Source organism: Crassostrea angulata, chromosome 2 (assembly GCF_025612915.1).
Source record: "Crassostrea angulata isolate pt1a10 chromosome 2, ASM2561291v2, whole genome shotgun sequence".
Lineage (NCBI taxonomy): Eukaryota > Metazoa > Mollusca > Bivalvia > Ostreida > Ostreidae > Magallana > Magallana angulata.
In genome coordinates this window covers 19,409,151-19,423,814 of record NC_069112.1, presented here as the reverse complement: position 1 = coordinate 19,423,814, position 14,664 = coordinate 19,409,151, and the positions used below count along the sequence as shown (strand labels likewise).

General features: G+C 33.9%; 1 protein-coding gene and 1 long non-coding RNA gene across 3 annotated transcripts; one reads left to right on the top strand and one right to left on the bottom strand.

Annotated features, from left to right (window-relative positions):
• Window positions 1-274: 274 nt before the first annotated feature.
• On the bottom strand, window positions 275-6,616 carry LOC128170757 (uncharacterized). Of its 2 annotated transcripts, XM_052836531.1 has the most exons (3): window positions 6,490-6,616; window positions 1,374-2,524; window positions 275-895 (listed from the first exon to the last, which is right to left on the bottom strand). In XM_052836531.1, the coding sequence occupies exon 2, from the start codon at window positions 2,518-2,520 to the stop codon at window positions 1,504-1,506; it is 1,017 nt and encodes a 338-aa protein (XP_052692491.1). In that variant the 5' UTR covers window positions 2,521-2,524; window positions 6,490-6,616; the 3' UTR covers window positions 275-895; window positions 1,374-1,503. The 2 variants fall into 2 exon arrangements, with proteins under 2 accessions (XP_052692491.1, XP_052692490.1); XM_052836530.1 differs by lacking the exon at window positions 6,490-6,616 and having other exon boundaries at window positions 1,374-2,633.
• A 2,618-nt stretch (window positions 6,617-9,234) lies between these two features.
• Window positions 9,235-11,546, top strand: LOC128173279 (uncharacterized). The gene is made up of 2 exons (XR_008242468.1): window positions 9,235-9,524; window positions 10,489-11,546. It is a non-coding gene; the product is annotated as an uncharacterized LOC128173279 (long non-coding RNA).
• Window positions 11,547-14,664: the final 3,118 nt, after the last annotated feature.

The window sequence follows — 14,664 nt, the reverse complement described above, 5'->3', positions numbered from 1 at the left end:
TATTTGATATAGCATCACCCGTGTGATATAGCAAAGGTTTATCACACGGGTAATATACACCACACGTATGAGATAAATATTAATACTTGTATATAGATTAACTTTAATATATTGTATGATGTTATATTACTAATATATTTTTGTTGTGTATGTGCTTAAAATCTCTGGAAAGAGGAAATGAGGAATAAATGAATGATGAAATGCCTTACTTGCTATGTAATTTATTGAATAAAAATATACATATTAAAAAAGTACATAATTTGAACATTTGTTATTAGAACTAAATATACTTATTTTTATTTGTTCATAACATATTATCGACGCCCATAAGTAATAAAATAACCACTTATGTTTTAAATTTCGATATTCCAGCAAAGCTAGTACGCAGCAAAAATTCCTATAACAACTTTCAAGGGGCCATAGGAGGTTGGGCCTTTCCAGGGTAGTTCAGTCTCATTTCACATCCTACAATATCTATTTCCTGTGAATCGGGGCCAAACACCACACAAATATTTGCATTAAATTACTGTGGTCTCTTTCCGGCTGTAGACAAAACACGATGCAATACACTAAACTCTCAATTTTCTTGTTACTAAGACGGCCTACTGTGGAATCATTAGAATTCGTGGTGGCTTATATTTCGTGGTTTTTGTGAGTAGCCCTCCTCCACAAATTTACATCCTCAACGAAAACAAATTTAGAGAGAGTTATCTTTGAAACTGAAACCGAAAACCGGTGCGTCCATGAAATTACATTCCCACGAATAAGCCCAAAACCCACAATCCACGAAAATTGGCTCCCACGAATTTAAATCATTCCACAGTATATCAGGTTGTTCACCCTTTCAGAAATGTATCCCCCCCCCCCCCAATTTTTAAACCGAAAAAAGGATTATCTTAAACTCTGTCCCGAGTTTTTGCTTCCACCACTTTTTGCTTGATATTTCAATAATAGTAAATACCTTTGTGCTCAAACTAAGTTCATCCACTAATATAAAAAATGTCCAGATTATCTGTTTTGAAACGCCCCCTCTACCGCTTCAGGTCTCAATACACATCCCGAAATTGAAAGTCTACGGAGATTTTGCATTGCAACAGACATTAATAAGCCCGGATGATAACGTTAAAAAATTGCGCGATGTATTCCGAGTGTATTCCGAATGGAGAAAAGATGTAAACATTCCCCATTCTAAATCTCCGTAAGGAATCTGTTTTCGTTCCTGTGAATTTTTCCGAGTGGAAAGGGATAATTGTTCAATGAAGATATCTTGGATATATTCTCTTATAACGATTTCAACTGTATTTCTTTCACAAGTATGTGTAATTTTATTAAAAATCATCAAAAAGCGATGGAAGCAATAACTTGGGACAGACTTTAATCTATATGATTTACTTCACATTTGTAAATAAAATGCAATGCAAATATACTTTATGCGGTTTAATTGTATATGCTAATTACATATATAAATTTAAAATAAAAAAAATGTACAATAACCGCACATATTTATAAAAGTCCTTTTCTCTTCCATGTTTCCCAGATGTGCGGATACTCGTAAGCTATTTCGTGTGTCCTGGCAAGGAGTTCCCTTATATGACAGTACATACAGACATATTTTTGATCGTCATCGAACACAATTAAATGGGGCTGAAACTGTACGAAGTCAATGTTATCAATCAGCGATGTTGACGTCAGTATTTCTATGACGTCAAATTCGCATCCTTCACAATTAATAGTCAGTAGGTTCAATGAATTACACCCTAAACCAATCTGTATGAAGAAGTCTACCACATTGAATATTTTGATAGTTTCCGTTTGAACCCCTTCTCTTTTGTCGTCTTTCAGCAGAGAAGTTGCGTCTTTGCGTAGACTTATTTGGAGTTCCTTCTTAGATTTAGCTAGACCGAAATTGTAGGTAGCAACTCTTGATTGGAGTGAGAGGTCTTCGATCCTTTTGGATAACTGTTGATAGAAGCTAGGAACGGGCTCTAGAGCGACATACTGTTTCGTTCCAGTTGTTTCCACCAGCTTTGGTAGCAACACACCCAGGTAACCTCCAATTTCGATGATGGTAACCCCCTGTTTCTTTTTCAGGTCTTTAAAATATGCATGGGTTATTGAGCGATCCAGCGTTTTCAAAGAGTTGTCTCTTATAGCTCGCATTACTTTGTTTCTTTCAACACATTTGGAAAGATTGTGGTATTTGTTTGATGAAAGTTTTCTCATTGGTTTTGCTTTGATATTTCCAATACATTTATCTGCTCTTGTATTTGGCCATAGTGGAACCACTTCTTCAAGCTCCGGTGGCATCTTTAGGGTAATGCTTTCAGGTCTGACTACGATGGGATCTAAACGGCAAGTGATGTTCTCCAATGATGAAGTTTTTCTGCATTCTCCTTGTTTTGGTTCTCTCATAACAGAAACATCCGTTTGGAGCCGATACGAACTGAGTAAGCCAATGATGATACTCACAATTACAAAGGCCACAATCACTTGCTTCCACTTGGTACTTATCTGCATCATACTCCTATAATGATAAAAAGATAAACATATTAGAACAAATTGTAAACTGTTATATAACGTATGTGATAAATACGACGGAATCGTAAACATATCTGTAAAAAATGTTTTTATATGAAATAAAGTTTAAGATGAACATGTAAATTCATAATAGCAAAATTGTTCTGTAACAGTTGTACATTATGGCAAAGTCATGAAGACTCACAAACTTCGGATGCACTGGGGCTAGTATGTAATATACGCGGCTATGTTAAGGCTGCCCGATTAATTTCACAGCGCTATGTAGAAATTCACTTGTCTGTACTTCATAAGATATGACGTCATAGTTAACTTTGACGTCACGATCTGCATTCCTTTCGATCGTTCTTAGGGAATGTATCGTAACGTAATAAGTGATTTTCATTGTGCATAATAAAACCGCTTCATTCCTTTACATAGACACTGTTGTAAATACTAGTGATACTAAATTCAATATCACCGATATGGAGTATAAAAAAATCAACAGTTTTAAAGCTTCGTAATAGGTAAATAACTATTCATAAACTAATGGTTTTGAGACTCCCCCTGCTACGTGTAATCTAATGAATGGTGATATGTATGTGCATATAAAAAACGGCTTGCCACAAATGAAAGATAAAAACAATCTTAGTATATTTTACGTGAAATCGGGAGAGAAAATAAGTACCACTGTGAATCTTGCTGGGGGAAACCTACCGATTGACCCGATTGTGTGTAAATCGAGCCTAAAAGGTAAAAATATGCCTAATTTCGATGGCGGTGCGAAATGTTTTGACAATATTTCAAATAAACGAAATATTTATATGAACCCCCAGCAAGAAATGCAAAATACATTACTTATCGAAGGATTTCTCATAAAAATATTTTTGATTTAATGTCATTATTCACTTGTGCCGATGCGATTTTTATAGATTATTTACCGTGTTAGAATACACCCGTCACGTGCTTAAGAAAAATATATGACGTCACAAAAATACATCAAATATATTTTGTCGATTGAGCATTTTTCGATAATTAAAATAGTATCATTTTTCGATATATATTTAGCTTCGGACAGCCTTAACATAGCCGCGTATAGAACGAACTTTCTTGTTTAATGATAAGAGTTGTGCATTCTTTTTCTCAACATTTAAGTTTTCCTGTGTCTCTATCTGTGTTGTGATGAAACAACCAATCAGTTTTAGTTTGTATGGCTCAATGGTTCCATCATAGGAACATGACCTGAGAGGCGTGTTTAACACTATCATGTGGTTGCTTTGATTGGCAATAAACCGTTTGTGTAGCTTTGATCTGACTACCTACAAGTCTGTAGCTCTCGGTGAAAGAGTTTTAATAATATCAAAGACAACGCGTCTAAAACTCACTCGTCTCTAAAACTTGCAATATTTCAAAAAGATGCGGTCCAATATAATTCGTTTTCATTGTGTTTTATTTTGGCATAAGGTAAAAAGATGACAATGATCCTTAAAAAACACACAATTATAAACATCCTAGGTTGCTGACTATATAAATGTTAATATACATTACACAACTTTAAGAAACATCATAGCTGGTGTTGGTTTATTATAATATTTCAAAAAAATCATCACATGTATCATCATCAAATATACTGATATAATATGAAGATGTCAAAAATGTCGTATTCTGATATGGATGGTGAGACGCAGCGGGAATCCGGGCGTGATTTACATGGTATTTCTCTAGTAAGGGGCTCGTGTAAATAGGGAACTGGAATGTACATACGATCGGCTGGAGGATGGAATTCCTCCCAAAAAACAAAGTTCTATAAGGGGGGGGGGGGGTGAATAAAACTTTTCGTTTTCTACTAAGGTTATTTGGGGAGACCTTTTCTTGGGCTATAATATAAGGTCCTACTACCTAATAAATAAAGTTCTGTAAAAGGGAATGTTTATATTACTTTTCTTCTGCTATTTAGAATATTAAGGCGGGTCTTTTCTTGGGCTATAATATAAGGTCCTACTAACTTATAAACAAAGTTCTAAAAAGGGGAAATGTTTAAAATGTTCGCTTTCTATTAAGAATATTAAGACCTTTGCTTGGGCTATAATATAAGGTCCTGCTACCTATTAAGGTATCCGATCCATAATAGCCTCAGATTCAATGAATCTGGGTGCATAGCAGGTATGTATGGGCTTAATACTCAGAATACTTGGACATAATTTTCCTATTTAAGTATCAATATGTAAGTGTGGAATTTGTCCTAATTAATGACCTTTTCCTTTTTTGAAGAGTTGTCCCCCTTTGCTTTTATTTTATAAAAACTAATTCTAAAAAAATGTACACGGTATAAAATTTATTTTCAATAGTTTTAGTATTCCAAATGATAAAATACATCTTTCCACCTAAGCATTTTTTGACATTTCTAGTAATTACTTTTTATATCTTAAAAAATATGCTTGTCTCCATAGACCTTAATGCAATCTTCATTAATTAATTACTGCTCAGTTAATAATATTTTAAAAACAATTTCTCGGTAAATCTTTTTTAAATGCTTTAAATAGATATCAAAGTATTGAATACATGATGGATATTCAAGGTTGGAAAAATTTGGTCCTAATATGGATCGGATACCTTAAACAAAGTTCTATAAAGAGGGAATGTTTGAAACAAAATTTAGGATAAAAAAATACCTCAAGACTGAGGATTGGGAAACCTTAATTACAGTTTGCTGGGACTCTTGAATAATAGAGCTTTGTAGCAACCTCTAATGAAACAACGTCCACTAATGATATAATGTTGCATTAGTGGTCAGGATGTTGACCACTAATGATATAATTTTATCATTAACGAACAACCTAACCGTCCGCTAATGATATAATTTTAGATTTATATCATTAGCGGTCAAAAACCGTAACCTCTAATGATATGGAAAAAAATGAGAAATAAGGACTACCTTGACCACTAATGATACACATTTGCACACATTTTCAATTGCATTAGTGGATGGATTTGCAACCTTTAATGATATGATATGATATAATTTAATATAAAATTATATATATATATATATATATATATATATATATATATATATATATATATATATCTATATATATTAGAAATTTTAAATCGTACTTGAGTATACCTGAGCTATATACTTACAAAAGCAAAGTATCAAGGAAAAATGACGATATTTACATTTGGAAAAAAAATACTTAAGTGACGTCATAGATGGAGAGGTCATGGACAATGGTGACTAATGTTGAGTCTGATATGTTAGACAACCTCTGTATAACGTTGGATAAAGATTTGATTTTCATACGATACTGCATAAGAATTGGTTAAAATTGGGGGGGGGGGCAGTTATTTGATCATATACATGTATATAGTCCTTTATTGTAAAATACACCATTCTGACATTGCCCCTGATATTTTGTCTTTTTACTTGAACTGAAATAGTCGTATACAGACAAAATAAATACAATTTATGACTTCGTCTGTTTACTTGAAGATCCAAATTGATTATCATTAATCAAAAAAGGAGTTGTGCTAACTATTTTTAGTTGAAGAAGTTCGAAGAAAAGCAATTTTACGATATTAAAAAATTATTGATAAACTTTTAGCGGGATTTTATTTACATAAAAAGAGGACCAATTCATAAGACTTATTCTGCCTGGTGCAGGCAGATAGCTAACCTTGCACAACGCAAACAAAAGTCACACGGGTTTCATATTTTATTTTGTTTGGAAACGTTGCCGTCATGAATAATATTGGTAAAAAACTACAACAAATAGAAATAACAAATTACTAAATAGGAAAATATAGAATCTTACTTTATAACTTTAAACTGTAAATTACTTTTACGACCATAATGGTGTGCCATACTTTTAAGAATGTTTTATCTGTAAGATAATTTTCCATCTGTAACTATACTTCAAAAATACAATTTAATACTAAAAAATTTGAGCAATTACTTCAATAAAAAAGACTTACTTAGTGGTTTGAGGCACGCATCTAACAAGATTGAAGACGATTGACAAAGTGAGACCGGACTGGTCAGTAAGGCTGACAGGAAGTGAGTGATTGACCAGATATAGTTAACTTGTACCAAAAATGATTACCGGGTATATTTAACTCAAAGTGGTTAGCTTGTAAAAAAAAATATTTCTGAAGAATTTTAAAATTTAACCATAGACAACACAAGACTATGTGCTATTATGGTCTGTAGCACAATTGAATCACAAATTTGTTGTTAAGTTGAATATGTTGGTTTGTTAATTATACATTAGAACAACAAAGAATATGAATTAATGTTGGTTGAATTACAACTACTTCAACAATGGTGATTATGTCGGTGTAACAAAAAATATTAACCCGGGTTGAAAATTGACCCGGGTTTGATAAAATTAAATCATAAGTGGTCAACATTCTGTCCACTAATGCAACATTATGTCGTTTAAGTGGACGGTGTATCATTATATAAATAGTGCCTGTTTTGGAGGGTAACAGTTGAAATTGACACCCCGAGAGAATCATTGTCAACTGACGCGAAGCGGAGGTTGACAATGGTTTTCGAGGGGTGTCAATTTCAACTGTTATCCTCCCAGATAGGCACTATTTATTTTATTATACTGAATGTCTTAATTTTAGAGAAATGTTTACTGCTTTTGTATAGAAATGACGTGAATTCCACGGCGAACTGTACGCGCATAATTTACGCGCATGTAACAATTCGTTGTGTTACACGTTGCCAAGTGTGTTGCTAACGCTGAGGGTAATAGAACAAATTATCAACTGCGTCTAAACCAATCAGATTTCAGTATTTAACATGAAAGTATAATAATAGAGGTTGCTACATACCACGTTTTCAGTCAAATGAAATATTAAATGATTGAAGTCAGAAAAATCAACCTTTGAAATGTCAAATTACCCAAGACGGCAAATATAGGGGATAGTATGAAAGAGTTAAAGGTTTGAAACCGAAACTTTTAAGTACACACATGTACAATTAAACTGTGAAGAGCAAGTTACACTTTTGTTCAAAGACAGTTCAAAACTCTGAAGTTGGAGTCAATTTTCAACAGGGTCAGTTTTCAACGTGTCGATGTCATTAGAAGTTTGAAAAATATTTTTCAAGCTGTTGAAAACTGACCCCAGGTATAATTTCACGACTTTTGGTATCAATTTTTCAACGTTGAAAAATGATATCCGGGTCAAATTTCAACCCGGGTCAAGATTCCTCGTTACGCCGGCGAATGCGTCATAAATGTCCAATACTCCCTAAACACACCCACGAAAAGTTTCTGTGTAGTGTTTGTATCTGTATTGAACACAATATTTTTTCTGTCAAATCAAGATCAGTACTTAGCTTATTATTCATAATTTTGTTAATCTTGCAAGTTTAAGAAAAGTTATTGTTAAGTTGAATTAATTAAATAATCACTGATCGCGACTTGTCTGATAAAAATATGAAAACTGCTCATTATTGTGCTGTCAGTTAATTATCATGACTTCTCAAAATAAATTAAAGTTGAAGCGATTTGCCGGAAATATTACATAAACGGCCGGTATTGGTTTGACAATCTTAGCAAACCACGGTCAACATGAACGATCATGGTGGAGAGAGATATATAACACACCTCACAGCCTTATTAGCATATTCGGAACCTTTCTGGTTTTTATATTCACGAAAGAATGAAAAAACCCGAGAAAGTCAAAACTTCGTATATCTCGGGATTTTAACGTGACCAGTTTCATACTCGTGAAAATCGAGAGAGGAGTTTAAATGGAAAAAGTAAGTAAAAGTTTTTGTTTCTGATATTGGCAAGCTTTTAAATTATTTAAAGTAGCAGAACAATTGTTTATTAATGTGAAGTCGAAGTTTGGGGTGATTAGCCTTATCTCGTTAAATTTTGTTCAGCATGAAACAGTCTGAACAGCAATCCTCGATTTTGTCAACAATCTAAAACGTGCTAAGGAGTAGTCATTCGTCGGTAAGAACATACTTACTTACATTTTTAAAAGCCTACAATGCATTAAGTCTAGTACACATGTTACAAAAATGTCGATAATAAATGGTCGTTGTGAAATGTGACTTGAAAGACATGTTTTAGTATGAAATGTGTATGCAGGTGTATTATAGTCAGTTTTTACACATATTGTTACGTAGCATACGTTAAAAAATATAGTATGTTTTTCCTAGAATATTGAGTTTGTGTCAATCATGCCTGCTTTCAGTCATTTCCATACAGAATTTCCTCGACGCGTACAATGTACATGTACACTGTACACGTGGTTTTGATATCTGTATCTCATTCAAACTGTTAACTTTATGTCTTATTTATCTATTAACGAAGAGAGTGTTTATGAATCAAGGGTCTGAATTTGTTATGTAATTATAACATTATACGATTGAGAGTATGAGAGAGAGATAGACTCTCAGAGAGAGAGAGAGAGAGAGAGAGAGAGAGAGAGAGAGAATGAGAGAGATAGACTCAGAGAGAGAGAGAGAGAGTAATTACAGTGTACATGTAATTGTTATTGATTGCCTTGCTTCCATGAACCATATATATATATATATATATATATATATATATATATATATATATATATATATATTTCAATAATGCCGCATTTCACTAGAAATATTGCTGACAAAGATGTTGAGAGAGATCAGAGATCAGAGAGAGAGAGAGAGAGAGAGAGAGAGAGAGAGAGTATGAAAAACCAAAACAAATTTTATAGTTATATGTCATTTCCCACTTAATGAGTTGTTATAGCTGTTATCATGGTAATGTTTTGACCATGTCTCAGATACTGCATGTGCCCACAAAAAAGTGTAATCTAGGACACACCCTTTTGTTTTGATAATGACAGCATTTAGCTTTGTAATGATAGCTAGTGTATCTTTTTTCTTCTAATCTACAGATTTACCTGCGTCTTCCAGATGATCTGAAGATCGGGAATATAGAAAATATTATCAATTTGATATTGCTAATGACCCAGTCAAGTCTGCTGAAGCCCAGAAGGTACTTCTTTGTCATGTAATAAACTTACAACTTGTTTTCCATATGTAGATATATTTGGTTTAAGCTGATTGAAAGCCAAGCAAAGTCATCTAAATAGCTACAATGTCTTGTGTAAAAAGGAAAGGTTTATATGGGCATCTTTTTGCAAATCTGCTTGATTTTCTGTATTTTAAGGGGTGGGAACCTCTGAAAGGAATACCAGGAGTTTGAAAATATTATAAACTTTAAGAGATGTGTTTAAAACTCTCTGAGAAAATGGGATTTGCAGAAATCCCATGAATTTCTTATGCTGGAAATATGTTTTTCAGATTAGTTTTTGTTATTGACGCAATCATATTTTGGTGTACTACATAGAATGTTGATAGTTGAAACTCATACAGACAATCATATGTTACACAAGTGTTACATAAGTGTTTATGACTTTGATCTTTGTTCAATATATTTAATATCTTTCTGTCTACTGGATATCTAAATATCTTTGAAGTTACAACATTGAAGTTACACATTCATTACATTTATCATGTGTGTGCAGAATTGATTGAGCCAGGTTTCCTCATGTTGTCATATAAGTGATACATTGTACTGCTTTAAAAAGTATATATCACTTGTGACTTACTGGTATATTAGTTCATATTTCATTTGTAAAATCATTTGACAAATTTAAAGTGTTTTGTAGTACTAAAATGTTTTTATGGCTTTTAAAATTACTGAAAGTACATGCACATGATGCAACTATCTTTTGACGCTGCATATATAACAAAAAGAAACTGTCAGCTGGGTTTAAAATTAGTGGCAAAATGATGTAATACATGTATGTACAATATTAGAAAAGATTACATTGTTAGTAATTGCACATTCCATAGATAACGTCATTGAATATATACATGTAAGTATTTGATGAGTGCACAATGTTTGCAAAAATTACATGTAATTCTCTTAACACTTTATGTTTATTCTATTTTAGTTTCCAGACCATGACATTAATGAATATTTCTTGAATGGAATGCATGAGGATTAGAATGGAACCTTATTCTTCCTTTTTATGGAGCCAACCACAGAAGAATTTGTTCTATACACATCATTCATAACATTCTTATTTATGTTGCATAACTTTAAATGTTACTGGATGAATTGTGTTCACATGATGAATACCAGCAAACCTTTTATCGAGTGCACTTAATTTGTATTTTTCCTACCCATCCATCTAACATATGTTTTTATGTAGCATATTCATATACATGTAACATTTTTGGAAACAGCTATTTTTTTTAAATTGGAATTTAGCCTTACTATTTTATACAAGTTTTTTTTAAAGGGACTTGGACACGATTTTAGATCAAAAATTTGTTTTGAGTTTCTTTATGCATAAAATGATTTACTTGCACATTTTGAATAATTGACCATAATTTGAATGTTAGAAGTCAAGTTATAAGAGAGATACAGGGATAAGAATTTATTGTTATGTAAACAAAGCTCGAGTCTTATGTTTGTTTACAAATAATATAAAGTATGAAATTACATGTACCATACTGATTCGATGTGATCATAAATGATATTAAAGGATATTATTAATAGAAAAAAGCAACATTTGAATGAAACTTACACCAATAAAACACATATGTAAATAATAACAAGACCCGCGCTTTGTTTTAAAACAAAGAATATTTAATTCTTTATCTTTCATTTAACTCAGTATTTGACTTTCAAAATTAGTATTATGATTTTTTTAGAATGATATATGCAATTTCATTAATTTATTTTTCATTTTAAGAAAATTCATTTTAAAAAAGATCTCTTACAACCTGTGTATTTTTTTTTCAGTTTACATAACACAGTGTATTAATTGAATGTAGTTGTGTAGATTTATACATGTACCTACAAGCAATATACAATTAATATTCACCAGGTACATGTACCAGCCTACTATATTTGATAAATAAATGTACTTCTTTCATGCCTTTTTCATGCCTTTTACTCATTGTTATATGTATTATTTATAATTAAAATACTTTGAAAACTTTTCTCAATTTATTTATTTTAATAAGATTAAGAAATGGACTATAGTTAATGCACGTTTTCAAGAGTTGTCTCTCTTGGGGACAATAATGAATGCTCCCCAGGGTTCATGACCCTGAATATTGAGTAGGCTGTGAGGTGTGTATAAAAACGGACACCGGACCATGGCTTGAGACGATGTTGTTTGACATATATTCCTTTTAGCTCTATCTACACAGTTTAACAACAAGAGACAGAGTTCTTAGTCTTAATAACAAACTGTTGCTATCGGGAAAAAACCCCCAAACAAAAACAAAAACAAGAGGCCCATGGGCCACATTGCTCACCTGAGGAACAATAGGTATGATAAAGTCGGCTTAATGGAGTCATAATACAAACAATCTGGACAATGTACAATAATACATGTAGATCCTGTATAAATAAAATCCATTTTTCCCCCTTGGAACTCGGATAGCCCTGATTGTTGCCATTATTTACAAGAGCAGACTTTAATCACCGCTCCTGCACATATATAGGGACTCAACGTTACGCAGGCAGGGATGACCGCACACCTACGCAACTCAACAGGTACCAACGTTAACGCAAGCAGGGATGACCACACACTTGCACCAACAGCTCAACCTAACGCAAGCAGGGAGTACCGCACACTTGCGCTAGAAAGGCCAGAACACCAGCAGGGATGACCATACACTAGTGCTCCGCCGCAACCACCACCAATGCAAGCAGGTATGACCACACACTTGAATTAATGCGATACAGGGCAGGAATGACCGCACACTCTGTATCGTAGGTTAGAAAACACGAAGATTAGATAGAGCAGGGATGTCCACATACTCAATCTCTCCATACCTGTTCAAGGTTAACCCCAGACAGTCGCTCTAAAAATTGGAAATCAAAAATAAACAAACTAATCCGGCCTAACCCAAAACTACTTATGCAGAACAACTTATTTTCATTGAATATTTATTATTGTATAAAAATAATCATCACAATAATTGGTTAACAGTGGATGCATTAATTAAAATAATCAAGAATCAATAAATCAAGGGCAATAACTCAATACAGTAATACAAAAAGATTCTAATGATAAAATAGCTGCCTGCTTCAATTTTATAGTCATATCACATGTTGAGTATTGCAGTTCTCAAAAAGATCCTTTACAATTGTTTATATATGGGATATTTAGCTACATCAAACTCTGAACCTTCTTGTGAGGCTGAAGAATTGTCCTGGAGCCAACGTCTTTGCAATTATAAATAATCATCTTGCTGATTAGTTTCTGAGAAGAAGGTTTTTAAAGATTTACTCTATATATTCCTATGTTAAACTTTAACACCCCCCCCCCAATGTGGCCTCACCCTACCCCCAGGGATCATGATTTTCACAACTTTGAATCTACACTACCTGAGGATGCTTCCACACAAGTTTCAGCTTTCCTGGCTGATTAGTTTTTGAGAAGATGATTTTTAAAGATTTACTCTATATTTCCCTATGTAAAACTTCGAACCCCCATTGTGGCCCCACCCTACCCCCAGGGGTCATGATTTTCACAACTTTGACTCTACACTACCTGAGGATGCTTCCACACAAGTTTCAGCTTTCCTGGCTGATTAGATTTTGAGAAGATGATTTTTAAAGATTTACTCTATATATTCCTATGTAAAACTTCGAACCCCCCCCCCCCCCCCCCATTGTGCCCCACCCTACCCCCAGGGGTCATGATTTTCACAACTTTGAATCTACACTGCCTGAGGATGCTTCCACAAAAGTTTCAGCTTTCCTGGCTGATTAGTTTCTGAGAAGAAGATTTTTAAAGATTTACTCTATATATTTCTTTGTAAAATTTTAACACCCCCCCAAATGTGGCCTCACCCTACCCCCAGGGATCATGATTTTCACAACTTTGAATCTACACTACCCGAGAATGCTTCCACGCAAGTTTCAGCTTTTCTGGCTGATTAGTTTCTAAGAAGAAGATTTTTAAAGATTTACTCTATATTTTCCTATGTTAAACTTTAACCCCCCCCCCCAATGTGGCCTCACCCTACCCCCAGGGGTCATGATTTTCACAACTTTGAATCTACACTACCTGAGGATGCTTCCACACAAGTTTCAACTTTCCTGGCTGATTAGTTTCTGAGAAGAAGATTTTTAAAGATTTACTCTATATATTCCTATGTAAAACTTCGACCCCCCATTGTGGCCTCACCCTACCCCCAGGGGTCATGAATTTCACAACTTTGAATCTACACTACCTGAGGATGTTTCCACATAAGGTTCAGCTTTCCTGGCTGATTAGTTTCTGAGAAGAAGATTTTTAAAGATTTACTCTATATATTCCTATGTTAAACTTTGACCCCCCATTGTGGCCCCACCCTACCCCCAGGGGTCATGAATTTCACAACTTTGAATCTACATTTCCTGAGGATGCTTCCACACAAGTTTCAGCTTTCCTGGCTGTTTATTTTCTGAGAAGAAGATTTTTAAAGATTTACTCTATATATTCCTATGTAAAACAACTTTGAATCTACACTACCTGAGGATGCTTTCACACAAGTTTCAGCTTTCCTGGCTTTCTGGTTCTTGAGAAGAAGATTTTTGAAAATTTCTCGACATTTTTCATTAATTTCTAATTATCTCCCTTTGAAAACGGGTGTGGCCCGTAATTTTCACAATTTTGAATCCCCTTTGCCTAAGAATGATTAGTGCCAAGTTTGGTTGAAATTGGCCCAGTAGTTCTTGAGAAGATGTTGAAAATGTGAAAAGTTTACGGACGGACAGCTCAGGTGAGCTAAAAATCCATATCGGCATGAATATCGGACAATATTAGGAATTAAAACATGGAGCTGAAATTTTTTATCAGATACAAAATAATTAGGTAGAGCAAGTTCCATTTCAGAGACAGTTCAAAAACCTGTAGTTGGTCAATTTTCAACCTGTGAGGTCATCAGAGATTAGAAAAAAAACCTTTTTTGAGCTGTTGAAAAATGACGTTTGGTCGCAGTTTTAACGTTAGAAAAGCCCCCGCTCCTCCCCCCCCCCCCCCCCGCCCCCCAATATCCCAAATCAATAATCAATGTTGAAAAATGAAATCCGGGTATACATTTTACGACTTTTGGTCTCA

Bases quoted from the DNA above. Each gene is read 5' to 3' on its own strand.
- LOC128170757 (XM_052836530.1), bottom strand. From the start codon at position 2,610: ATGTTTACGATTCCGTCGTATTTATCACATACGTTATATAACAGTTTA.